This window comes from Melopsittacus undulatus, chromosome Z, assembly GCF_012275295.1.
Source record: "Melopsittacus undulatus isolate bMelUnd1 chromosome Z, bMelUnd1.mat.Z, whole genome shotgun sequence".
NCBI classification, from domain to species: domain Eukaryota; kingdom Metazoa; phylum Chordata; class Aves; order Psittaciformes; family Psittaculidae; genus Melopsittacus; species Melopsittacus undulatus.
Window position 1 is genome coordinate 101,331,922 of NC_047557.1, and position 26,423 is coordinate 101,358,344.

At 45.6% G+C, this 26,423-nt stretch overlaps 3 protein-coding genes across 3 annotated transcripts in view; 1 reads left to right on the top strand and 2 right to left on the bottom strand.

The window, feature by feature from the left end:
* The window catches only part of GALNS (galactosamine (N-acetyl)-6-sulfatase), a 46,779-nt gene extending 30,758 nt beyond the window's left edge, over positions 1-16,021 (bottom strand). Inside the window, exons 1-9 of the mRNA XM_034073039.1 lie at positions 15,894-16,021; positions 12,386-12,509; positions 11,082-11,156; positions 9,956-10,058; positions 6,928-7,071; positions 5,571-5,637; positions 5,327-5,454; positions 4,392-4,531; positions 2,784-2,887 (exon numbers count right to left, since the gene is read on the bottom strand). Of these exons, the coding sequence (XP_033928930.1) occupies positions 2,784-2,887; positions 4,392-4,531; positions 5,327-5,454; positions 5,571-5,637; positions 6,928-7,071; positions 9,956-10,058; positions 11,082-11,156; positions 12,386-12,509; positions 15,894-15,992 (984 nt within the window). The 5' untranslated portion in view covers positions 15,993-16,021. The remainder of the gene's footprint in view (positions 1-2,783; positions 2,888-4,391; positions 4,532-5,326; positions 5,455-5,570; positions 5,638-6,927; positions 7,072-9,955; positions 10,059-11,081; positions 11,157-12,385; positions 12,510-15,893) is intronic.
* A 39-nt stretch (positions 16,022-16,060) lies between these two features.
* TRAPPC2L (trafficking protein particle complex subunit 2L) lies at positions 16,061-19,573 on the top strand. The gene is made up of 5 exons (XM_034073040.1): positions 16,061-16,117; positions 16,840-17,012; positions 18,414-18,501; positions 18,607-18,686; positions 19,392-19,573. The coding sequence occupies exons 1-5, from the start codon at positions 16,085-16,087 to the stop codon at positions 19,435-19,437; spliced, it is 420 nt and encodes a 139-aa protein (XP_033928931.1). The 5' UTR covers positions 16,061-16,084; the 3' UTR covers positions 19,438-19,573.
* Positions 19,574-22,737: 3,164 nt separating this feature from the next.
* LOC101877151 (PABPN1 like, cytoplasmic) lies at positions 22,738-24,616 on the bottom strand. Its single transcript, XM_005142088.1, has 6 exons — positions 24,502-24,616; positions 23,981-24,048; positions 23,415-23,521; positions 23,222-23,309; positions 22,976-23,121; positions 22,738-22,771 (listed from the first exon to the last, which is right to left on the bottom strand). Exons 1-6 carry the CDS (start codon positions 24,614-24,616, stop codon positions 22,738-22,740), a joined length of 558 nt encoding a protein of 185 aa, XP_005142145.1.
* Positions 24,617-26,423: the final 1,807 nt, after the last annotated feature.

Below are 26,423 nucleotides of genomic sequence, written 5' to 3' on the forward strand. Positions count from 1 at the left end.
ATGGGGTTTTTTTCCAGCTGGATCCTTCCAGAAGGCAGATGTGATGTGGGGAATTTTGAAATGCTGATTTGTTGTGAACTCACCTGGAAAACGTAGCTGAGGAGGAAACTGCAGAAAGGCTGTTTGTGTGTGAATAAATATTCCTGACAGGGGACCAGAATTCACTGAATGTTGATGCCAAGAGCAACACGCACTCCTGAGGCATCCCTCTCCTCCAAAAAACCTGCAAATCTGCCAACTGCACCAATTATCCCAACCTCTATCGATATCCTGTCAAGTGTTCACAATCCTGTCACCTAACTTCTTTGTCTAAATAAAAAGCTACTCCCTTATTTAAGCAGACAAATGTACTCTTTAATAGAAACAAAAACTCCAGCTCTATATATCAATGAGATGATTAATAAACTGCCAGATCCCATCAGCAGAACAAGCTTCCCACCCAATAACTGGATTTCAGTGACCAGAGACAGAAGCCTTCTTTTTCTGGCTGCAGCTGTGCCAGCTGAAATGGTCGCTGGCCCTCTGCCTGCTCTCAAAAGGTCCATGGCTGGAAAAGAACAACCACTGCACTGGGAGCAACCACAGTGCAGGAAGGAGCATTTGACCCTTCAGCTTTGTGCTTGGCACTCCTGAGAAGCTTTCTGCTTCCACTCAGGTTCAGGCTCCCAAGCCTTTGTCTCCTTCAAGTCGTTTGAAAAGAAAGAGCATTGAGAGACTCTGAAGCAGTTTTACCCACATTTTACTTCTCCTTCGACTACTCAGGCCTCAGGCTGACTGGTTTAAACTTGCAGCCAGGAAGATGCTGAAGCTACAGACTGCAAGACACAGAAAAAAAGCCAAAATTGAACTAGCAGACACATGTCTCTTCACTTAACTATGTCAGTGAAAGAGGTAATTATGAAGCAGTAACTACAGGCACCCTACAGATCAACACAGTGTGCGCTATATTACACAGAAGCATTGCCAAACGTCTCACCTGTGGTCAGTGCTGCTGTGTGTACCAGTGCTGGAGCCTCGATGGCAAGAATACAAAGCAGAAAAGACATATAAGTAGCTATCATGTATTTACTTATCAGTAGCATCATACGGTGTCTATCTTGGAGCCAAGCAGTGCATCCTATGGACAGAGTTCAGAACAGGCTTCTCAAGGTACCTCAGTGGAGTGCAAGAGGACATCTGGGAGCATAACACCTGCACATGCAGACGTTTGGCAGGCAGTACTGTGAACTGGAGCCCAGGGTAGGATGGATTTAAAGTTTAACATGTGCTTAAGTGCCAAGGATGATGATAGCAGTGGTGGGGTGGGGATTTTTGGGTGCATACCTGACCTGATAAGCCTGAAGCGGACTCTCCAGCTCACTGAGCATGCATGGGCTCATGATAGCACAGCATAGGTCAGTCCACCCACTTATGCAAACATGTTAACTCTCCACAGAAACGACTGCTCACAGGAATTCAAACAGCAGCTCCAACTGTGGCCTCAAGCAGGAAGCCAAGCATCACACCAGGCTACCAAGAACGTTTTGCACCACATAAAGCTTCACCGCTGTGCTACATGCAAAAGACTACCTGGGAGAGAGGTACCAGCCAGTTACAGTTCAAAAATAGAAAATAAGAAAAATTATTTCTTTACACATGTTCTTCATTATCCTCAGAGTTACTACAATGGAAAGAATTTTTAAATTTGGTATTTACTTGTCCCCATTTATAATGCATGTTTACTTTTAGCACATTATTTAGTTTGGACAAGGAAAACAAAACAGTCAGCTTCAGTTTCATGTTCTCATATGCTAGCCCAAGGCTGTTGTACTTGGCTTCTAAAGGCTTTATGGAAATGTTTAAATTTAAACAAAAAGATTGTTTTCATTTCAAATTAAAAAAAGAATAAAACATCCCTGGTAGGTTTTGTGAACCCTTTAAAAATGATGAAACCAAACTACCCTCCTGCCCTCAGCTGTAGATCTAAGCTATCTGATGGCTTCCTCCTAAATGGGAGTGATAAATTATTATTATCCTGACTCAATTAAACCACTGAAAAGGAATGTAACTTAGAAAAATGTTTTATTTATTAATAGTTTGCAGTCTTAAGCATAGTGCTCAGCTAATGAAGTATCACTTTCTTCAGGGATGAGATATGCTCACAAAGGGGAGGGGATCTGTATTATTTACTGTGAACCCTGCCTGCAGAAGAATTGATTGCATCCTTCTTTAATGAGAACTGGGACAAGAGAGGCTGGTAGTGCCACTGGAGGATTATACTGAAGTGATCATATCTAAATTTGTGTACAGACAGGCAAGAGCAGTAGTCTGGTATCTAGACCTCCATGAGTGGAACTTTTATCAAACACTAAAGCAAGAGCTGAGTATCAAAGCACTTGACACATAAGGGCACAGAGAGTGTGTGCAGGCAACACGCTCCTGCTCTACACTGGGACACACATTAGCAACGTGTCTTTATACAAGTTGTTCAAACACATAACCCACTAAAAATACTGTGGTTGAAAAGAGTAAGGGGTTTAAATAGATCAGGAAGACAAACAGACCAGACCACTTGGTGCTCACAGTTGTTGATCATGGACACTCTAGCTGCAAATCAGCAATAATGAACAAGAATGGCATCATTCTCTGGGTGAGGCATTCCCATCCTTATTTAGACGTGTGTCTGGACCGACACAGTGGGCTTGTTAAAAGCCTGAACCCAAGCCCACTGAACTCAGCAAGAATCACCCCATTCACTTCAATTCACTTAAGACTGATGTGAATTGTTAAAAGTGGATACTCACCCCTCCTGCAGGTATATGTCCAGGCCACCAAGCAATAGCTGGCTCTCTCATGCCACCTTCAAACGTGGTTTGCTTGCCACACAGAAAACGACCATTGCTTCCTCCTAAAGAGAGAAAAGAAGCCAGAAACCCCACAATAAGCCAACATATTTCAGAGGGACACTGTAAACCAGGAAATTTCTAGGCTAATTTTAAATGAATTTTCATTTCTGCATGAATGTTTCTTCAAATAACATGTCCTGAGTAGATGTTTTGGTTTGGCTCTGTTTTTAAATATCGGTTTGTGATGAAGTTCTAGGAGTGTCTTCAGCAAAGGGACAAAGGGACAGTTAAACACAACTTGCTGTCAACCAAACAAAGGTAAAAACAAAAGCCAAACAGAAAATAGTTCATTGGCATGTTCCTTCCTTTAAGGATGTTAACTGCTGTTTGGAACTAAAGGAAATCTCACTTTCAGGCAGAAACACTATTTCTTTTTTCATAATCCATGTAAAGTATTAGAGCAGTATTAGATGCAGATACAAGAGAGAGAAAAATAATCATGTATTCCCTGAATGTTCATTCTCAGCAATAGCTACAGCTTTGCAGGAATGCTTGGGTTTTTAACCCAACCTTGTAGCTAAGCTTGCTGAGGAACAAACAGGAAGGGCTTGCAACAGACTCCAGGTCACACAAAGTCAAACACAGTGGTTCAGCTGAAATCATAACTCAGGATACTCCTTGCTCTGTGGTCCAATAACCACAAGACAGCCTGCCTCCAAACAGAAGAGAGTGGGTCATAAAATCAATTTGCAATGACTCTGAGAGCAACAATCATTTAAACAAAGAAGACTTGTGAATAACAAAAATAGAATCATAGAATCACTTAATAGTTAGGGTTGGAAAGGACTTTAAGATCATCTAGTACCAAACCCCCTGCCATGGGCAGGAAAACTCACACTAAACCACATCACCCAAGGCTCTTTTCAACCTGGCCTTGAACACTGCCAGGGATGGAGCATTCACAATTTCCCTGGACAACCCATTCCAGTGCCTCAGCACCCTCACAGTAAAGAACTTCTTCCTTATATCCAATCTAAACCTCTGCTGTTTAAGTTTCAATCCATTACCCCTTGTCCTGTCACTACAGTCCCTAATGAAGAGTCCATCCCCAGCATCCTTATAGGCCCCTTATAGTTTTTCTTCTTGATATTTTTCATGTGAGCTAAAGGACTCTTCAACTCTCTGTAATTACTTAGAAAACTGAAACAGGCATTTGGCAGATAGAGAGTAAGAACCCTGCTAATTTATTGTACCTGGTCCTAAATAAATTGAAAAATATTCACCCCCTGACAGTGGGACACAAAGTGGAAATGCACACATGTGAACAGCCACATTGGGTTAGGCCAAAAGTACATTTAGCCAAGGTTACCTCCCCCAGCAGTGACCAGAAGTAATGAACATAAGCTAACCCTAAGCATTAATGTTCTGCATTTTGAGACTTCTCCTAACTGCGTAAAGGAAAACCCCAAGTTTTGTGTCTGTTTTCTGTGTCTGTTTTCCTGCAGACACAGAGACTTAAGCCCTGATTTCACAACCCCAGCCCAGGTTTGTTCATCTAAGACTCACCTTGTTCAGGAGCTGAAATGAGAGCAGCCCCATTATCAGAGGTGAAAAACACAAAAGTGTTCTCACTGATACCCAGCTTCTGAAGATGTTTTAGGATTTTTCCAATGCTATCATCAATTTCTCGCACAGCATCCCCATATCTAAGGCAAAAACGGATGCAAAACGTTACAGGCAGGAAATGAGGAAAGGTGTCACACAGCGTAATACACTGCAATCAGCCACAATGCTTCTAGGGAATCTAATTAATGCCTGTGCTGCAGAAAAAGTTCTCTTATGCAGCAGGTACTGTAATAAAGTTTCCCACTGCAAACCCCGTGTCTCTTACCTATAGAGAACAGCCTTTCTTGGGTATTAAGAGTCAGAATTTGTTCAGATGTGAGCCACTCTTGGACAGAGACCAGTGACTGATACAAATTTAGCTATGAAGTTCTCAAATACAGGCAAAGCCACTTTGCCACAGACTTGAAGCTAATAACATACTTTTGCTTATGGATGCTGGTTTGTAACTGCACTCTCAGAAGCAAGGTTCCCAATATTTAGACAGCTCTTTGCCTCCTGTAAATTGCATTTTTCATGCCTGCTTTTCTACTTGCTGGCCTGATTTATAGGCTTTTAAAACAGGCACTAATCATACAAAAGCCTTCCAAAAATCATCTGTGCCACATACAGCACTTCATTACTCACACAACTGGTAAAGGAGCTTAGACTCCCCCTTTTCCCCCATTTTAGTCACATGATCTTCATTTCAGATGATAGCAAAATTACTAAAGAACAATCCAAGCACAGTCCTCACTAATCTATTTCAGCACACACATACACTTTAGAGAAATTATCTATGTACTTGGATCAGCATTGCTTAGGTTTTCTGTTTCTGCAGCATGAGGTATTAATTTAAAAACCCCAACAAAACCAATACCCAAAAACCCAAGACTTACAGTCCTCTCTGACTACTGCCCAGGAACTGTTTGGAGGCATAAACAGGAGCATGGGTAGCATCAATTGCCCAGTATAAAAAGAATGGCTGCTGGCTTGCCTGCTGCTTGCTAATAAAATCGAGAGCTTCCTGTAAACAGCAATAAAAAGGAATTTAATGGAATCATCCTCTGCCATCTAAATCTCTCCAAAAAAAGCAGTATAAAGTCACTGTGGCTTAAAAACTAGTGTTAAAATAGACAGTACCTGCAGGTAGATCTGAGTCAAGTTGGCTTCACCCGTCTTCAGATCAATTTTGAAATCTTCATAGTATCTTATGATAAAAAGAATCAGAGAGGAAAAAAAAGAAAATCAATCCTAAGGAATATACAACATAAACAGGCTTTTTTTCCCTTGCTACAAAAGTAGGTGACAAACAGATCACATGATACTCAGCAAACTCTTCAGATATTAAAAAGAGTAGCACCATTTTTTTTCTTTACAGGGCAAAGCAATGAAACAACCAGATCTGAATTAAGGATGACTGCAAGTGTTGCACAAACCTGAGCTACCAAACTTTCACTGTTAAGCTGTTAGAATAGGGGTAGTATGCTTAGAGATCTCATGCTGTTACTCCTTCAATAGAGAGCTGTTTGAAATGTGAATAAGATTTTTAGAAGTACAGAACAACTTCCATGGAAATGGAGCAATCCTGGAATCATACCTTGGGCTGCTTGGAAAATGTTATGTTAGAAGTATCTTTAGGCACTAAGTAAGCAAAGAAGGAGAAGGGGCAGTCCTCAAGAGAACACCAAGGGAAATAAGATGATACAAGACTCAAATGGAATGGACAAGAATGGCACAACTGCCGACTTGGAGCACAGAATGGTGTTATGCAAACAGACAGAAGTTTATTACAGACAGGAAGAGAAGGAATAAAGAGGTCTTTCAGTACAGACTGGAACCAGCTTCCAAGAGAAGCACTGGAGTGACATCATCACAGGAAGCCGTTAGGGTGCAATGGGATAAGCAAACATTTCTTGGAGGGAGGCACTCTAGAGCAGTCACATCCCTAGACGGTCCATGTGCATCTTGTAGGTTGGTCTTGTTACTCAGGGCTATTAAAGATCTGGATGCAACCTTCAGGTTAGGAAGGTGGACAATCATACGAGAGAATGACTATTACACATACCCATTTTCTTATACCCTTTCTATACACATTCACTACCAGTAGTCATCACAGAGCATAACGGATTAAACAGGTCTTGGGCCTGATCCAGAAGGGCTGTTCATGTGTTTCATGTCTGCTTACAAGCACCTTTTCTGCACTGGTTTATTGCTGAACTGCAGGATATTCAGGGTACTCTATAGTAAGTATGTCAGATCATATATGAGGCAGGATATTCCCAATGCTTGACATGCTATAAAGTCCTCTGCATGGGGTGAAATACCTGTAGATCACTGCCCATCCAGCTGAGTCTGTAACTGATTCTGAAGCAGCTGCTGGCTTTACCAAACCCTTTTCACTGAAATGGGTTTGCTACGGTAGCACTTATCTTCCAGCACTGTAATGTCAGCAGGGGAAGCAAAGAAAATAACATTACCAGGTAAGTAGCTGAATTACCTGCCAATCATTTCCCAGTCTCTATACAGAGGGATATTGGGGAGAGCTCTGTTATCAAAAGGTCCAAAATGGCAATTTGGGGATCCAAACCATTCATCAAACCCATGGTTCAGGGGGTGGAACTGCGGCCGGTGGCCCAGATGCCTTGGAACAAAAGAAACAGATGAGTTAAAATTCTGCAGCAAAAAAGCAAATAATCATCTCATCAGAATGGCATGCAAGAAAACAATCTTTGTCTAGTAAAAAAAAACCCTAAGCATTTCAATCAAATAAATGCAGAGCATTTTCTTGATCGTTCTCATACTTGTTGCAAGTGTGTCTGTGCAGACTCACTCCAGTGCTCACATATATCCCATTTTAGCCTACGATCTGATCTTTGTTTTCCATTGTTTCCTTCCCCTGGTGTCTTCTTTCATGGTGTCTTGATGAGCTGCACTGATGGACAACACCACCCAAACCCATCGCAAAGACACACATAATGTTTTACTTAGGGATTCTGATCTATGAGAAGTCACTTTCATACCACTAAGCTGTAAAAACGCAAGGCAAAGCTCATGACATGTGTCATTATATCTGCATCCCCTTTATGGAGTATTCAGGCTGCCAAAATGGTACAAAGAGATCTGAATGTAAATGAGAACGAGTTCTTTACGTGCACATTTGAACATAAAACACGTTTAGCTACTGCTGATGACAGCTCTGTTCTACTGTGCAGCTTGAAAATTCTCCATCCTTAACTTCAAGATGCAGCTCCTCTCTAATCTCCAACTTTAATGCTGCAAATTCTAAATTTCCTTCATTTATACCATCTTGAGGACACAGAACGCCCATTCTCTCTCAGTCACTAAGGGAGATCTTTGTAGCTTAATGTTTATTTAATCATTCCAGCTTCCATTCACGAGCCTGCATTTGCAACCAGTCCATTTTACGCCATCACTTTCTGCACACTTTCTGAACATAAGGGGCATAAAATGCATTACCTGAAGTAAAATGATCCATGGTGTTATTCTGAGCTATTCCAAAATAAGTTATAACGGAAAATAATCATAATCCCAGCTATGATCATTTGGTAATGTAACTAAACCTGCAAGTCTGACCTGCAGGATTCTATTCCTTCCTCATTTATATACATGATAACACAAAACTATTCCTCACTGTTTCTACAACAGGGGACACAGAACTCACAGAGGCAGAAACTTGAAAAAGGCATTAAATAATTTCTGAGATGCAGATTATTCTCTTCCTCTCAAAACACACAAAAAAAGACATTTAATGAAATGCAACAAATTCAAAAATGGTCATGAGAAATACTTGACTTGCAAACATATAACTGAACTATGGAACTTGCTGCCACAGGACACCCTAACAAGTGTTTAGGAAGGATGTTGAAACAATACAGAAATCCAGTGCTGGGGAACTTAGATTTTTTTTAAAGCTCTAAAATTCTGTGTTTGAGACCCTAATTTAACTACTGTACTTTGTCTTTGTTCTTTTTTAACCCCTTTCTAGGAAGCACAGGCACAGATGGCTGCTGTACAGGATCACTCCCTACCCCTGCCCAGGGTAACAGGTCTTGGGTACACAACAATAGCGCACTGCAGATTCATATTTAGACTCCTTATTCCTAACAGCTGCAGGTTCTTCCAGATTTGCTCTTTTCCAAATAACTGCCTGGAACCAATCTGTATTTGCATTGTTTATTTCTTTTCCCCGAGTGTATGAATTTACATTTATTAGCACTGAACTGCATCTTATTGCGTTCAGCCCACTGATCCGATTCTTCACGGCCACTCTGCTGTTTGGATCTGTGGTTAATACATAATTCACTGTCTCAGGTTAGTCTGCTTGCTTTCCAATTTCAGCAGCACTGGTGAATCCGGCCACAGTTCAAACTCCCTCTTCTCTAGCTAGTTAACAAAACTGTTAGAGAAATTGTACCTTATTACTTTCCTTAACAGTATCCCCCCCATACTTCTCCTGTCTGAACTCTCTTCATTAGTGATTTCTCTGTCAACTCCTCTGGTGTCTATGTACTTTGAAAGTTGCTACTTATGCATTTATGTATTACAGAACTCTTCCAAACTGTGAATCAACAGGTCAGAAATCCTCAGACCCCATGGGATTCCATTACAGCCCACAAGCACATCTGAAATTCTGATCTTACAAATACACCAGTTTCAATTATTACATTGGTAATCCAACCATGCCTGTTTGATATGAGTATTTTTCAGGCTTTTCCTTTCTGATTCTTTGCAGACATAGAATCACAGCATGGTTTGGGTTGGAAGGGACCTTAGAGATCACATAGCTCCAATTCCCTGCCATGGGCAAAGACATCCTCCATTAAACCAGGTTTCTCAAAGCCCTGACCAAGCTGGCAGCACAAACCATTGATTTTTAGAAGTTCTGTATCTTCTACAAAGATTATATTGTACTTCCATGAAAGTCCATAAAGCCAAAGGACAATATTCACAAAGTATTGGATTAGACCTCCAGGTCTTTTAAAATATCTGGTATCAACTATGCCGATCAAGCTTACTCCTATTCACCCTCACCTTCTGCACTTGATAAACAATCTTAAATGTAGCCCTAGAGATTTCTGCATCTCTATTTCTACACCACACACTTCTACCCCCTAAAAAGATGCTTTCACAATTTAGACTACTGTATTAACAAAAAAACCCAACATATAGCAGGGGCCAATGATAAAATGTACTTAGGTGCTCAAGGCAAGTTCCAGCAGAACATCTTGGTGGTTTTTGATTGAGTGGGATGATAAGTGGATGAAAGCACAAAGGGTGAAGGGTTTATAAATACACACACACACATAAAAACCCCTTCGAGTCTTTGTATGATGATACATGTACTTGTAATGACAGCAAGTCAGAAATTGATCACAGTAGGGGGGAAGATCCACCACAGATTTCAAAAGTCAGACATCTGAGCTTCTGGTTGTTCTGCTGCTCCTTCACAATACACACACACGCAGACTGAGATCTCAAAGCAAGAGACCTTAGAGCAAGCTTACCATTTGCCAATGATCTTACTGATGTAGCCAGCTTTCTTCAGCAGCTCTGGAAGCAGTAATTCAGAGTCTGGGATTCCTCCTACTATATCCTGTGGTGTGTATGCTGCATAAAGCAAACAAAAATCTTTCCAACTCTTAACAATATTAGAGAAAACAGCTCATGGCTACCCATCATTAGAAGCACTGTTACCAGATCAGAAATAGCAACTAGCTTGAAGTCCCAGCAGTATAAGTCTTTGGAAGTTCTACCAGGCCATGAGATGAAGAAAACTAATTCAGAGTGATCAATAGATCTACACCCATTAGCACACCATGGCCAGAAATAGAGGGGGCTGCCATCACAGAGTGAAGTTAAGACCCTTGAAAGGGGCAGGTCATAAAGAAAGCAAGTGCTGTAGGTGTGCACTGAAATTTCCTTTACTCTTGCTTCCTATTTTCTAAAACTAAGGCTTTTTTCCCCTGAATCAAATGATCACCAAACTTGCTCAGATTGCAAGAGCTTAAAGAAATTATACCTCTCTCAGTCTACAGTTATCTGGCCCTTGAGAATCTAAGGTGTGACTTTGGTTAGGATGGACACAGACAAGGGCATTTGCTGATCCATAGTCTGAAACAGCATGTAGCTGCTGATTCCTGCCCAAGCACATGGCATGTGTCACGCCATTATGAACATTATGGGACATCATGAACTGGTAATCTTCCCTGGAAGCACCATGGGCACATCAGTGCTGCGAAACTGCTAAGGCTGTAATGGTTAGAGAACTGGCTGCTGAATAAAACTGTAAGCAGCTTGTTCTTTACTCTGGGTGTTAACATACACCCCATGTGACTTTCTTTCACCAGACACCAATTAGACCACCCAGAGGAAACGCTTCTCAGCCAGCAGAAGCAAATGGATCAAGTGGCCTTGTTTATGTCTCTTAATTTGAGGAGGTTTTCTGCTTGATGAGGAGGAAGCAATAAATTTCACGCTCATTACCAGCAGTTAACATGGTAATCTTTTTGTGCCACTCTGGAAGATCCATAGGGGAAGATCACCGAGCCAAGCCTTTGTTCAAAGCAATGCTTCCTACAAAGCACAGAGGGAAATCAAGAGAGGAAGGCAAATCAGGAGTGAAGCCCATACCGTTTCTGGCATGTGCATTCGTGGTGTAAAATCCATTCCTGACCGGAAGACGGCCCGTCAACAGTGCTGCCCTGGCTGCAAATAACAAAAAATGTTTTATTTTACATGCATTATCTGCTTAACGTTAACATTAGTATATTAAAGTTGAGGACAGCATGCTGACTAAAGCATGTCAGTGTCTTTTTGCCACAGCCAGCTAACTAAGATCACTCACATTTGAACAGGCAGGAACTCCCCTCTCCAGTGAGCCATGGAGATAGCCACATTCTGATAAGACACCATTTAACTTATTCCAGGACAAACCTGACTGAAATTTGGCCCCTCTCTTGCTGAAAAGTCCTTACTTTCAATAGTCAGTGTAGCAGCTCTTCTATTTCAGTAATTATAAAAGGAATATCTGACATTTATATTTAAGAGGAAATCATAACATGAACTGATTAGATGCTTAAGGCTAAGTTTTTAAGCTTGCCTGAACACAAGTCATGTAACAGTGAAGAAAGAGCTGTCCAGCTTTGACAACAGAAGTCAGGTCCTGACTGCAGGGAATGTTTAAACAGATGTTTTACTTTAAGCATATACAGTACCACTGCTGGACTTAGCAGGACTTCAGCATATTTTAAATGCCTTTTCTCAGCAAGGACGTCATCAGCACTCTGACAAATTATATCCTAAATGAAAGCCCAAACAGAAAGCTCCTATTCCTCATCTTTGTTTCAGTTCTTGGCTGCCAATCAGGTTTGAAAAAAAAAAGAAAGAGGGGAAAAAAAGAAAGAAAATAAACCCACATCAGAGGAAAAACAATAATGATAAAAATATCTGTGACTCCCAGACCCAAACGTTTCTTTTATCTCTTGTCCCATCCCCAAGAATCTTGCAAGCCACCTGGGTCAAAACCAGGGCACAACCTGCTGCAAGAAAGTCTCACCAAAGCCAATGGACTCAAACTATGTACAATGTTCAGCAACAATGTAAGTGTAGGTAGTGCTTTGTTTACCCCAAAATAAGAAAGATGAAAAAAAATGCAATGACTGCAGTTTTTAGAATACTGCACCATAATGTTGTAAATATTCCTTTAGCTAGACTGATTTGATCACTAAAACAGTGCTTTGTATGGACTGAAGATTGTAGGTTTTCCAATCAAAACATAAATAAAAAGGGAGCAAAATGCAAGATCAAAGCACCAAATCCAAACTCTGCCCTGAGGGTAATCTCTGGTTTGGTTGCTAGTTTGTCAAATGCTGGCAAACATCCCAAACTTCTCAGAAGGTGGCACGCTTTTACGTTAAAAACTCAAGTTTACTTACATGGAGAACAGAGGGGGTTGGCAGTATAAAAATCCAGGAAAAGCATCCCTTCTGAAGCCATCTGGTCTAAGTTAGGAGTTTCCTTAGAAGGCTCTCCGAAAACTCCCAAATCACCCCAACCCATCTGTAAAAGAACACATCAAAAGATGTAAAAGTACTTTTACTCTTCCACAACAATGCTTCTGGGCCTACATAACACTGTTATTGTATTCCTTCATTTCTAAATCTTTATAGTGCTCATCTCCCTACTTAGGGAGTACTTCACAAATGTGATAAAAATCATCTTCCCCAACCCTGTGAAGCAGGGAACTATTACACTTCTCACTGAGGAATGGGAAACCAAGGCACACATAGGATTAACTGACTTGCTAATAGCCATTAAAACACTTGTAGCAGAACTGGGTAAGAACCCTAATGCCTCCACTCTTACTCAAGTGCCGGATGACTGGCAAGCACACATGTCAGGGAGGACAAGGAAGTTACATGTGATATAATCAGTGTTGTACAGCTGCAAAGTCTGACCCTTCAGCCCCTGGGTCTCTTTGCAGTGGATCCCACGACTCCACCTCAGCCTGCTGAACCTGTCAATCCATCTGTGTATATGTAAATAGAAATGCAAAGGAAAGCTTTAAACCCCAAAGCAGTGCTGCAGGAAAAGGGAGGAAGCATTTATTTGGGAAGTAAGGTCTGGAGAGAAACCTGACACAGGCAACATATCTTGAAATGTGGGGAAACCAGTGTCTTCCTTATTTGTAAGACACTGGTTTCACCCTGCATCTTCTCTGGGCATATGAGGGGTCATACCCCAAGAGAATCATAAAATTACTATCATGCTGTCTACATTCATTGCTGAAAACTATTACTGGTAATAATACAAATAAAACTGACTTAAAACAGAAGGTTCTAGAAGGGAACAATTTAATGAGCAATTAGGCACCATGGTTGCTAGAGATTATATTATGCTTTAAAAAAGGCAATAGCTTTCTTTAATATAGATGCGTATCAGGTGAGCAACTGATAGAGAGGGTGTAATGTACTGAGAATTTTAGAAAGCCATCTGTTTGGCCCCATTTGAGAGTGCAACATTTACACTGCAGTGGTGCAGTTTGGAAAAGAAAACTATTGGAGAGCTGCAGAGCAGGCTGCTGAGGTTGGAGCAAGGAGCAAATAAACATTACAGCCTACCACTAGGATGTGGAATTAAAATGAATTCAATGGGATCACCCCCAGTTCTCCATTCTTCAGTATCTTTATCATCCAGGAAGAAAGAATAAACCAGTATCGTGTTGCTCTAATTCACAATCACAGAAGTTACTGAAGGATTAAAGTAAAAAAGACCACAGAGATGCATTTTTAATGAACAGATTATTAAATAAATAAATAGTTCATAGAAGCTCCAGTCAGGATCTGTACCTTATCATGTCTCACGTCATACCAACACTTCTAGAGTGGGATAATCACTGTCCCAAGGAGCTTTCATCTTGAATATTACAAATGCCAGCTGGGAAAGGAGTGTGGGGGGGGAATATTCCTGAATGGGGAATTGAGATGGACTGCCGAAGGCTCAGCTGGGCAGAAAAACTCGTCTTACAAGGTAATTATCTTGTACTGGAGTGCAGAAACACAATGAAAACCAGTCATGCTGAATCGGCAGAAGGAGCCAAACAGGTGATAAGAGCTTGTCCACCCTTAGAGGCACACACCCACCCTCATCTGCTTTTCAAGCAGCTTCAAACAGTGCACAACACATTCCTACTACAAACACACCTGATGGATGACACCAAAGTATTCAGGAGAGAAGCAAACCAGGAAGATGCCAGCAACAGGAAGGAGTTGGAAAGTAATGTATTTCCTTGCCCAGGTGGCTCAGACCACCCCAGGTCACAAAAATGAAAAGACTTTTAATTGGAAATAAATCTGTGATTATTTACTTTTTTTGGTGATTTATTGCCTTTTTTCCCCCTCTCCCTCAGTTTAGAAGACAAAAATCAGCAAAATTAGTTTTCTTCTGGTTAAGGTTTTCAAGAGGTAAGTGTGGGTTTCTTTAAATATCTTGGGAGTTTCTTTCTCTACACTTGGACATGCACCTTATTCAGTGCTACTGCAGGTACCTCCATTGCTGGTATTAGAAGATATTGTCACAACTACTTTTGTAGGCTACAAAACCAAGCCTTAACTTCAGGGTGATTCTACCAAAGTTTGAAAATCACCCAGACACCCTGTTTTTCACCATACACCAGCCAATGGAATCCTTTGCCAAGGACTGTGCTCATTGCTCATCATGCTCAGTCATTATATATGGACTAATAGATGACATTATTAGACTTGTAAGGTATGTAGGTGTTGTATGCATTGGTTCCAAAAGGCTTCTGTATGGGGTTGACTTTACAGATGTGAGAAGTCTCACTTGTTTTCAGCAGGGCATGAGGAATAACAAGAGGTTTGTGTGCGGTATCTAGTGAAGGTCACCTGGGGAAGCTGTGTCCTGAAGAAGGGGCAGGGCAGGGGTACACCAGACCTGGCAGGGACTTCATTTCTTCAGCACTTTTAACACATAATTTGCAATGGAAATGAAGATGGAAGCAACTGAGCATGAGGAAGTACTCACATGAAGTCCTTACAGGCTTATTCACATATTCCTGCTTATTTCAATCAAATCCAGACTGCCACATCAGCCCATGCCTGAATCACTGTGCTGGAGGCCTCTGATCATGAATCACAACACAGACCCTGCTCATGTGCCAAAGCACAGGCTGGATATGAAGCCCTGGAAGGGATTATGTGTGAACCTGGGAACTGTGACCTGGATCATGCCCATGAAGAACATAAGGAACACCTGGGCCCCATGCCCTTGGGTGCCATGGTTTAGTGTGAGGTGTCCCTGCCCTTGGTAAGGGGGTTGGAACTGGATGATCTTAAGGTGCTTTCCAACCCTGACTATTCTATGGTTCTGTGATTCTATGCAGGAGTGAGATGGAGCTTATGGAGCACAAAGAAGCAAATAAATGCTCACAACACACTCTCAAAACACAAGCCTTGCCCAGAAATGTCCCTCGATGTGCACTTAGGACACCCAGACCCAGAGGGATGTGCAGGGTAAGGCTCACAAGGACCCAACCTGAGGGAACAGCACCAGTGCAGCTTTGGCCCCTGCCCATACACCTCAATACCCCGTGAGCTCAGGGACCACCACTGCCACACCACACACGCTCCCCATGCACCATCACACTGCGTTTGACAGCAGCCATGCCCCCAAGGTGCCGGTGCTCAAACCATGCCCCCATATAGCCCCACAGACACCCCTCCACCACCCCTGGGACCCCCCCCCCCCCATAGCCCACACCCCATAACACGCACTCTATGGAGCCGAACCCCCACTTTACCTCAGCCACACCGGCCCCTCTCCATGCACCCAAACCCCCCTCAGCGTCACCCCCCCACAAACCAGTTCCTCCCAGTGACTCGGACCCCTGTCCCCATCACCACAGCCCCCCCCGGCCCCACTTACATCGTCCATAAGGAGCAGGACGATGTTGGGGGGCCCGACGGCCGCGGCGAGGCCCAGGCCCCAACACAGGCACAGCGACACCAGCACCGGCTTCGCCATGGCAACCGCCGCCCCGTGCTGCGGCCGCGCCTCACGTGACGCGCGGCCGGCGTCACGGGACGCGAGGGGAGGGAGGTGGAGGCGGGGACAAGATGGCGGTGTGCATCGCTGTGATCGCCAAGGAGGTGGGGATGGAGATGGGGCTGTGGGGCCGCTGTGGGGCGGCTATGGGGCGGCTATGGGGCAGCTATGGGGCCGGCTGGAGCCGGGATGGGCCTCGGGTTGTGGGGCACGGGAGGGGCTGTGGGGCCTCAAGGGAGCTGAGGGGAGATCTCAGGTTGTGGGGCCTGAGGGTGGCGGTGCAGCTGTGGGTCACGATGGGAGGGGAGAGGGTGTGGGTCTCTGGTTGTGGGGCCTGAGCAGGAGCGAGGAAGGGAGCAGGACTGGGGCCATGGGGCTGGTTGTGGGGTAGGGGTGATGGGAAAGGACTGGGTCTTAGGTTGTGGGGCATAAGTAGGGTGAAGGGAGTGGGGCAGAGCCTTGGTGGGTATGGGGGTAGCAGGGCAGTGGGTGCAGGAGCAGTGTGAGGGTGCTGTGTGGTGTCCTGCTGCCAGGAGAGGAGTGGGGTTCTCCTCATAAGGAGCAGGAGAGAGGCTCTGCTGGGGCAGGTTAAGCAATGGAGAGCCCTGAGCCTTGTGTAGTGCCTCCTGATTCTCCTGGTGCTGGTGTGTGGAGATCTGCACAAGTGCTACAAGGTGTAAAGAGGAGCTGTGCATGCGAAATGCTTGAAATAGCTTACTTCTGACAGCAGCAGTTCACTGGGTGAAAGCACTGTCGTGGCATCACTTACACAGCATCACTTGTACAGCCGCCACTCCTACTCAGTGTAGTCTGCTTTGCTCCTCAGAACTATCCCCTGTACATCCGGAGCGTCCCAACTGAGAACGAGCTCAAGTTCCACTACACTGTGCACACCTCGCTGGATGTCGTGGATGAAAAGATCTCTGCGATGGGCAAGGCTCTTGTAGATCAGAGGGAACTGTACCTAGGGCTCCTCTACCCCACTGAGGACTACAAGGTGTATCTTTCTAATGCCTTTTGCCATGGCAGTTTGTATTTATTTATGTATTTATTTTACATGTATTATTATGCATTCATTTATAGAAGGCCCTTCTTTCTTGGAAGGCTCTCTGCATAGAAAGCCTCTCTTCCTACTTGGTGCTGTATCAAAGACATCAGCACCTCCCATATGAAGAGAGGCTGAGAAAGTTGGGGCTGTTCAGCCTGGAGAAGAGAAGGCTGCGTGGAGACCTCAGAGCAGCTTCCAGTGTCTGAAGGGGGCTACAGGGATGCTGGGGATGGACTATTCATTAGGGACTGTAGTGACAGGACAAGGGGTAACAGGTTCAAACTTAAACAGCAGAGGTTTAGATTGGATGTAAGGAAGAAATTCTTTACTGTGAGGGTGCTGAGGCACTGGAATGTGTTGCCCAGGGAGGCAGTGAATGCTCCATCCCTGGCAGTGTTCAAGACCAGGTTGGATGAAGCCTTGGGTGCCATGGTTTAGTGTTAGGTGTCCCTGCCCATGGCAGGGGGGTTGGAACTGGATGATCTTGAGGTACTTTCCAATCCTAACTGTTCTATGATTCTATGAGAAAATACACGTCCTTGTTCACGGACCAGTTTGTCACATAGAGGCTCAGGTTTGCTGCCTTGGTCAGTTCAGAAGCTGCTTCACTGCCCACCAGACAGTGGAAAAACTTTTACCCTACATGAGGAAGTGCAATGTGTGACAAGTGTCTGGTCCAGGTAGACTTCACCTTTCACTAACTGAGTGCTTTATACCCTGCTAGCTTAAACACTTGACTAGAATAAAGCTAAAACTCTTCAATAACACCAGTGAAAGTATCAGGAGTATGAAGGTCTCTGGTCAAGTACCTAAATCATGGGTGTGTGGTCCAATTTCTTTATGCTCCATGGTCATGTTTGTAAGTCACAGAATTGATCTTTTGAGCTTTCTTTATCTTTTCCTCTGAATGCCACAGATTGGAGTCATCTGCAGATCCAATTTCTGAGGTTTTATAACCTGGTTGTTCATTTTTGAAGTTTCAGATCAGCCACACTGGCTGACATTGGAACATCTCCAAGTCTCCCAAAGGAGAATAAATAAGTTGGCTATGTCATTAAAATGGTTTCCCCAAAAATAGCTAGTGGGAGGCTGACTTTTGAAATCACAAGGCTTGGTTTACTGGCCAGTATAGGAGCAAGCATGTCCTGGAGTTATCAAAGACTGAAGAACTCGGGTAGAAAAGGGATTCAGTTCCTCCAAAAATAGTGTCTTGCTTACCTATCTAGTCCTAGCTACGTGCTAGACACAGCAAGAATGTTGTTTCCTCTCAGCTTGTTTCTTTATCTCAGCCTGCATCAGTTGCTTTGCCAGGCTCTGGAGTGTCAGAAGCACTTGCCTTAACAGCTGCACAGATATGGCTACGTGACAAATTCCAGGGTGAAGTTTGTTATGGTGGTGGATTCCTCAAACACAGCACTTCGAGACAACGAGATCCGCAGTGTAAGTGCTGCACATGAGCACGACTTCCCAGTCAGTGTTTTTGCTACTTATTCATAAAGTGCTGAGAAGCAAAGAAGTATTAATTAAACCACAATCTCTTTTCAGATGTTCCGAAAGCTGCACAATTCATATACAGACATAATGTGTAACCCCTTTTATAACCCCGGGGACCGTATCCATTCCAGGTGAGTTGACATACTTGCCATCTTTCTGGAACTTGCAGTATACCCATGATGTAGTAGCAGCAGGAGCATGACCCCTATGGCTGACCAGTTCAGATGTTCATGCTCTGAGAGCCTAAATGGAGAAGAGCTGTGTTGCCTTTGGGCCATTTCTATGTAACAGAAAACTGACAGTCTCATGACCCTACCTCAGAACTGGTGTTAGAAACACTGATACAAGAAAATTTGTTTCTTGGAGAGAAAACAACAAAATCACCTGTTTCATAGGTGGCATAAATAAACATACTTATAAGTAGAGCAGGTTGAAAAGAGAACAACTGCACTTATTCAGGGCTTATCCTTGAGTAAGGACATACAGGAATTCAGCACATGTAATTCCTCACCTGGTGGGGCCAGTGCCTCCTGTTTCTTACCTGTAATCTCACAGGGAATTTTAGTAATGTTTGGAGCTTCTGTTGCCTGGGCAAAAACACCTTCTTACACTCTGCTGAGGCAGGTCTGCAGCCAGGGTGAAACCTGTCCTTATTTTGGCTTAATTAAAAGTCATTACTTACCCATAGTTAAAGAACAAAACAATGCATTCAGCTTAGGGAAAGCCATCTTGTTAACCAGCAAGAGGCATTGTTAGCCATTGCCTTTGTTACAATAGGTGTGCTATGGGAGAACTAGCTGCTTTCTCTAATATTCTGTGTTCATTCCCCTCTCTAGGGCTTTTGATAGTATGGTGAACTCCATGATGATGCAGGTGTGCTGAAGCACTGTCCCTTCTTACCCATGTGTTGAGGACATGCCCCATGTGCAGCAGTGTGCATAAAGTGATGTATATATTGTCTTGGTTCTGTGCAATATTTTAAATTTATTCTATGTAAATAAACTGGACACCTGCAAGGTCTTCATGCATTTCATCTCCAGCAAGCCTGAGTATAACACAGACATCACTGTTCAGCTTTATGCCTTCAGGCAACATGTGAGAGCCAGCTCTTCCTACAGGAAGGTCAGCCTGTGTCAGATAGGTTTGTTCCCTGCAGAAATGCATGCAGCTGTGCTTCTGTGCAAGTCAGATGTTTCTGTAGAAATTGAGCTTTGTGTAAAAACAGCAGTTCCTGCTGTGCTGGTGATTAGAGCAAGAACAGCTGCACAAGAGGCAGAGAAGTGATTATTATTAGGTCAACCTAGATTTCAGTCAGCTGAGATGCAGAGTGACATTGATCCTCAGAAGTACTGATGCTTCAGAGCAGTTCCTCTGAAGCAGGGGAAGCACATCAGCCACAGAAGTCCTGTTGCTCTTTTTCACCCCCATTTGCTCAGGACTGTTCATTCTGACAGGAACACCACAAACAATGCTCACTTCAGACATACTTGGGCTTTTGTCCCATTTTTTCCTGTTAGGAGCACTCAGATCTGTATATACTTACTCCATTAGTTCTTGGAAAGAGAAAACTCTGCAAGTCAGCTGAAGGCTTCAGGTTTTTCTACAAACCCCAGACACTGTTTACATACTTGAGAGAGCTCTGCCAATAGCAGGCACCTTGAACCCAGTCAAACCCTGCACTGATCTTGCCTTCCTGGGGAAGGTCTTTGGGTTACTCACATTTGACAGCACCTCTTGATATTCACAATCACACCTCATTCAGAGGCCAAGCACACTTAACAGCTATTTCTAGCCCAGGTCAGGGAGCACAGGTAGCACAGCTGGGATAAATCCACACAAATAGATTAAGACAGGATTGCACAGCTGCCTGGCTCATCCCAAACTAATCTCTATTAGCATCTCCTCCCCCTGCAGTTCTAATTAAAGACTGCCAAATCAATACCAGGTATTTGGATAGGAAAACCCCACAAACTGGGCTAGAAAAGCTTCTTAATTGCTCATGCAATACACTCACACTACACAAGACTATGCAGCTACAGCATGGTAAGCAATGTAACACAGGCAGGCACAAGCACTGACCAGCTACTTGGTGCTTTTCACACACCTCTGCTCCAAGTTTTCTGCCTCATATGCAGCAGTCTGTGCTTAAGCATCTAGTAAGTTAAAAATCTATAAAACATAAGCTAAAAATGATGATTAAGTAGTTGTACAGCTCCAAAGGATACAAGAAGCTTGGAGAAAGCCAGGTCAGTGTTGAGTCAACTCCAGCCTTGCTGCAGATTATGCTCACACAGCAGGATAATTTATTTTAAATACATTTACAACACCTTCAAACAGAGCTTCCATACATGTAAATCAACAACAACATCTCAGATAATCAGAAAGTGCTGAAGCTTCTCCCACCGTCTAAGGCACAGCTGCACACTGCTATTCCGAAACATCTTCCTGTACATCTTCACTCTTTTCACTCCAGAGTGGGGACTCAGCATTTCCTCTAACACAACAGAATCCAAACACCCAGAAATAATTTTTGTTTCAAAATAAAGGAAAAAAAAATGAATTTACAAAGACACTAAACAGAAAGTTTAAAGCCAAAAAAGAAGGTACTTTTTCTAAGTATAAGCTTAAGGTGTAGCTCAGATGAAGTCATCTTGGCAAAAGCACAAGATCAACACATTAAGGGTTAAAGCCTCCAGCTTTAAAACAAACAGAAGGCTTTTCATTTTCAAGGGGGGAAATCAGTGGGATCTTTACACTGGCAGTACTGCCTGAGCTGTGAAAAGCTGCTTTAGGACTCAAGTCACATTGGGGTTGGAGGGATCCTAACCAAAGATTAGTGTGAGGATTACATAATAAAACCAGTTTCAGTGCAGAACTTCACTCAGCTGGGCTCACACCATTCCCACCCAGGGACTCCTGAGGGGAGAGGAAGATCAGACTCAATTTGCAACAGGGGAAATCATTTTGTGAAGCTGCTACTGCTAGAGATAAAGTAGAATGATGAGTTTAGGCACTAGAGAGGTACAGAGGCTTCCACAGAAACAACCAAGGGTGTTTTCCCCCCTTCCCTAGTTATTAGACATACAAGAGCAGCAAGCTAAAAACCAGACCCAAACCACATAATTGGCTCCATCCTCTCTCCAAGAGGAAGGTCAGAAATCCACAAGGCTGATGAAGCCCCAGAGTCAGACCTAGAGCTGCAACCCAGGACTTCCTCCACTGATGTGGAGAAGACAGTCCCTACAAAGGTCTTTGGGGTTTTCCTACAAGCAAGAGAAAGCAGCAGCCAGCTGCTGGCAAAGCTGAAGGACCTTCATGGGGTGAGGATCCTTGTAGAGGCTTGAAGGATATTTGGACAGCTAGAAGCTAAACCAAACGTTCTAGTGCAGCCTTTGTCTATGGGATGAGAACGAGCCTTGATGGTATGAGGCATCTCTTTCCCCCTGAGGATAGAGTGTTCTCTGGAATAAGACTGTACTTGATGGAAACCCCTAAGGAAAGCTAAGGCAAGTCCCTCTAGGACATAGTCAGAACACGTGGATGGAGCGGATCCAGTCTTCCACAGCCAGGCACACGACTGCTTCGCCTGTAATCCTCACAGCTAAGCAGATGGCATTGTTCAAATTAATCTGTTTTGGCTAGGCATACTCTTAAAATCTCTCCAATCCCATTTCCTCATTTCAGTCCCATTGGCATCACCAGGGTAGTCCAAAACTTTATGGTTTATAGTAAGGCAGCATCTCTGCCTGATCCCTAAAGAACCACAAAAACAGCGTCCTGAAGCACAGGTGCATTTCTCAGCTGCCAACTGTGCCAAAACCAGCTCCTTCACCCCTCCAAGAGCTGGATTCACCCTTCTGCCCCAGATAACCCAGACTTAACCCCCAAAGCCAGGCACAGCTCATACTGGTCAGACTGGGAGTCAGTGACCACTCAAGTCCCTGCAGGGACAAGGGGACAGCAACAGGTTTCCAGGTGCTTCTTTCATCCCTGGAGCTGTTCTCTGCTTCCTCCCACAGTGCCAAAGGCTCTGGGGCATCAGTGAAGCTAATGCACAGTGAGCTCACAGATGTATGAGCAGCAGCAGGAGGGGTGTTGGAGAACAGCTCCAGGCCTGCACTGGGGATGCAAGGGATGCTAGGACAGCAGCATGGACTGGGTTGCTGTGCCATCACTGGGGGCTCACTTTGGTCCTTCCAGGCCCCCCACCAGGCTCCTGCCAAGCACACAGGCACAAGGGGGTATTTACTGGTCATGATGGGCAGAGATGCTTCTAGCACAGGTCTCCTGCTTGAGCCTTTCTCCTTCCTCCCACCCATTCCAGCTGCAGAGCCAAGAAGCTGAGCATGACCAGAACAAGGGGCAGCTGCCTCCAGCTGTCTTAGCCCAAATACACAGGAACCCTCACCCGGCCACACACCTGTGTTCCCTCCCCTGTGTGCTTGTGTCCTGCCATCCATAGTTGGATCCCCACTGGGTCAGCCTTCTCCAGGCTTGGAAGTGGCTCAGGCAGCCACCATGGGTGGTGGTGCTGATGCATTTCAAGTCGATCCTTTTGGGCTGCACCTGGAAGGCAAAGGATGGCTCAGACAGTGCCAATGGTCAGCACAGCCCCATGCACACAGAGCTGGGAGAAATGCATGCAGCATCCCAGGGTGCTGCTTACCTTAATTATACGGCCTCTGAACAAGCTCTTGTCCAGTGCTATTGCAGCATTCGTGGAGCTCTGCTCTTCAAACTCGATGTAGGCACACCTGCAATGGGATGGGATGAGCACAGCCCCAGGGACACCCCACTGCTCCCACAGGATGGGGAGCACAGGGCAGCACCCTGCAGGACCCCAGCAGCACAGCACTGACCCTCTGGAATGCCCTGAGAACCTGTCGCAGAGGATGGTCACTCTGTTGATCTTCCCACAGCAAAGGAAGAAAGACTCCAGCTCTTCTGCTGTGGCCTCATAATGCAGCTGCAATGAGAGTCTCAATCGTTTCAGTGCCACCAGTCACCCTCCACAGCCTGTGGGTCTACATTCACACACCACCACTAGACTAAGGACCCATCTGATCCCTCTCACACCATCTCCTGAGGTTCAGAAGATCCCTTCCAGCTGAATGCTCCAGCTTGGAAACCCAAACCCAAGAGACAGCCCCCCTGGCTTTGGGGGCACAAGCAACACCACAAACACTGCAGCTTCCAGTAGGGCATTTTGGAGAGCTGACACAACAGATTGTCTGTGAGTGGCTGGAAATCACAAGGAGATGCTGAGCCACAATCCCAGTCTGGGTTGGGCAGAGGAGAAGCATTTGGGATCAAACCATACAGCCTTCACTGTGGGATGGATGGGCCCCTGTGTGAGGGATCTCAAACATGTCCAACTGGACCAGGAGCAGGGAAGATAGGATTCACTCCAGGCTTTCCCACTTACATTGCCCACATAAATGGATCTTTGGTTAGCCTCTATCTTGTCATGGACTTCCTTTGAGAAGAAGGGACCTGCAGAAACAAAGGTTGCTTTGTCCTGCTGGAGGAGGTCTGCTACCAGAACAACCACCACTGAGCAGACACACTGCAAAGCTCCTCAGGTCCCCAGTCACATCAAATCCCCACACTACTGCCTCTGCCTCCTCCATCCCCTTGCCCTCTTCCTCTTCAGAATACAACCCAAACCACAGCACTGCACTGTTGAGGCTGTTGGTGCTAAATTCAATTAATTAACTGAATTAAATGTCATCATTTTACTGCAGCTTTGCCTACACAGGTAGGAGATAAGAATGGATATAAGCTGCATTAGCACCATGCCACACCTGGGACCCCATCCCTCATCCACCTTCAATACCCAGCCCCAGGCTGCCCAGGGAGGCACATCCACATGCCCTGGCTTCAGCTGCCACCCTGTGCCCCATCCATGACCCATGGCAGACAACAACACTCAGGGACAGCCCTTACCTGCCTCCAAGCTCCAAGCAAAGCTGCTCCCAATTTCCTTCTCCATCTTCTGCACTATAGCTTTGATGATCTGCAGCTCCAGAAACCCCAGCCAAGGCTTGGGCAAGCAGTGCATGGACAGGGATACCCTGACCCTGCTCCCCACTCTGTGCTGCACAACACACACCTGCAGCTGGGCACAAGGGTGAGCTGGAGGTAACAGTCTGCCCCACAGAAAGGGAGCTCATCTCCCAGCTCCACTAGACAGTATCAACATCAGTATTTCTTTCCCCATGCTTGCAAAGCAGCAGGCACAGACCAGCAGGAAAGGGGAAAAGAAGGCAGGACTTGTCCCATCGCTGAGCTCCCAGGCTGCAATGAGGGAGCAGTGGTTCCCCCAAAGGCAAACCCACACCCTTCCAGCCCTATGCTGCTGGCTTGAGCTCTCAAAGGGTTAAACCCTCCTGCTGCAAGCAGGAAGCTGACCCCAGCCACACAGCCCCAGCCACACAGCCCCAGCCACACAGCCCCAGCCACACAGCCCCAGCCACACAGCCCCAGCCACACAGCCCCAGCCACACAGCCCCAGCCACACAGCCCCAGCCACACAGCCACACAGCCACACAGCCACAGCCACAGCCACAGCCACAGCCACAGCCACAGCCACAGCCACAGCCACAGCCACAGCCACAGCCACAGCCACAGCCACAGCCACAGCCACAGCCACAGCCACAGCCACAGCCACAGCCACAGCCACAGCCACAGCCACAGCCCCGTACCTAAACCCACACCACGCCGTGCCACCTCCTTGGCGCGCCACCACGTGCGTATCTCCCGCGCAGGGCACTTTATCGCGCACCAATGACCAATCAGAGCAGGGCACGGCGCCAGGCTCCGCCCCCTGACGGCAGCGGTCCTGCCCACCTGTGAGCCCAGTACCGAGGGGTGGGAGCAGACTGGTAGAGGCCAGTCTGGGGGCTCCCCCCATCCTCCTTGTGCTGGGGACCCTGGCACGGTGCGAGCAGTATGGCACCCTAATAGGGTGCAGCATCTGCACCAGGGCACCCCAAACAGGGTGCAGCATCTGCACCAGGGCACCCCAAATAGGGTGCAGCATCTGCACCAGGGCACCCCAAATAGGGTGCAGTATCTGCACCAGGGCACCCCAATAGGGTACAGCATTTTCACCAGGGCACCCCAAATAGGTGCAGCATCCGCACCAGGTCACCCCAATAGGGTGCAGCATCTGCATCAGGGCACCCCAACAAGGTGCAGCATCTGCACCAGGACACCCCAAACTGTGCAGTATCTGCACCAGGGCACCCCAATAGGGTGCAGCATCTGCATCAGGACACCCCAACAGGGTGCAGCATCTGCACCAGGGCACCCCAAATAGGGTGCAGCATCTGCACCAGGGCACCCCAAACAGGGTGCAGCATCTGCACCAGGGCACCCCAATAGGGTACAGCATCTGCACCAGGGCACCCCAAACAGGGTACAGCATCTGCACCAGGGCACCCCAAACGGTGAAGCATCTGCACCAGGGCACCTCAACCAGGTGCAGCATCTGCACCAGGGCACCGCAATAGGGTGCAGCATCTGCACCAGGGCACCCCAAACAGGGTGCAGCATCTGCACCAGGGCACCCCAAACGGTGCAGCATCTACACCAGGGCACTCCAATAGGGTGAAGCATCTGCACCAGGGCACCCCAAACACGGTGCAGCATCTGCACCAGGGCACCCCAAACTGTGCAGTATCTGCACCAGGGCACCCCAAATAGGGTGCAGCATCTGCACCAGGGCACCCCTAATAGGGTGCAGCATCTGCACCAGAGCACCCCAAATAGGGTGCAGCATCTGCACCAGGGCACCCCAAACAGGGTGCAGCATCTGCACCAGAGCACCCCAAACAGGGTGCAGCATCTGCACCAGGGCACCCCAA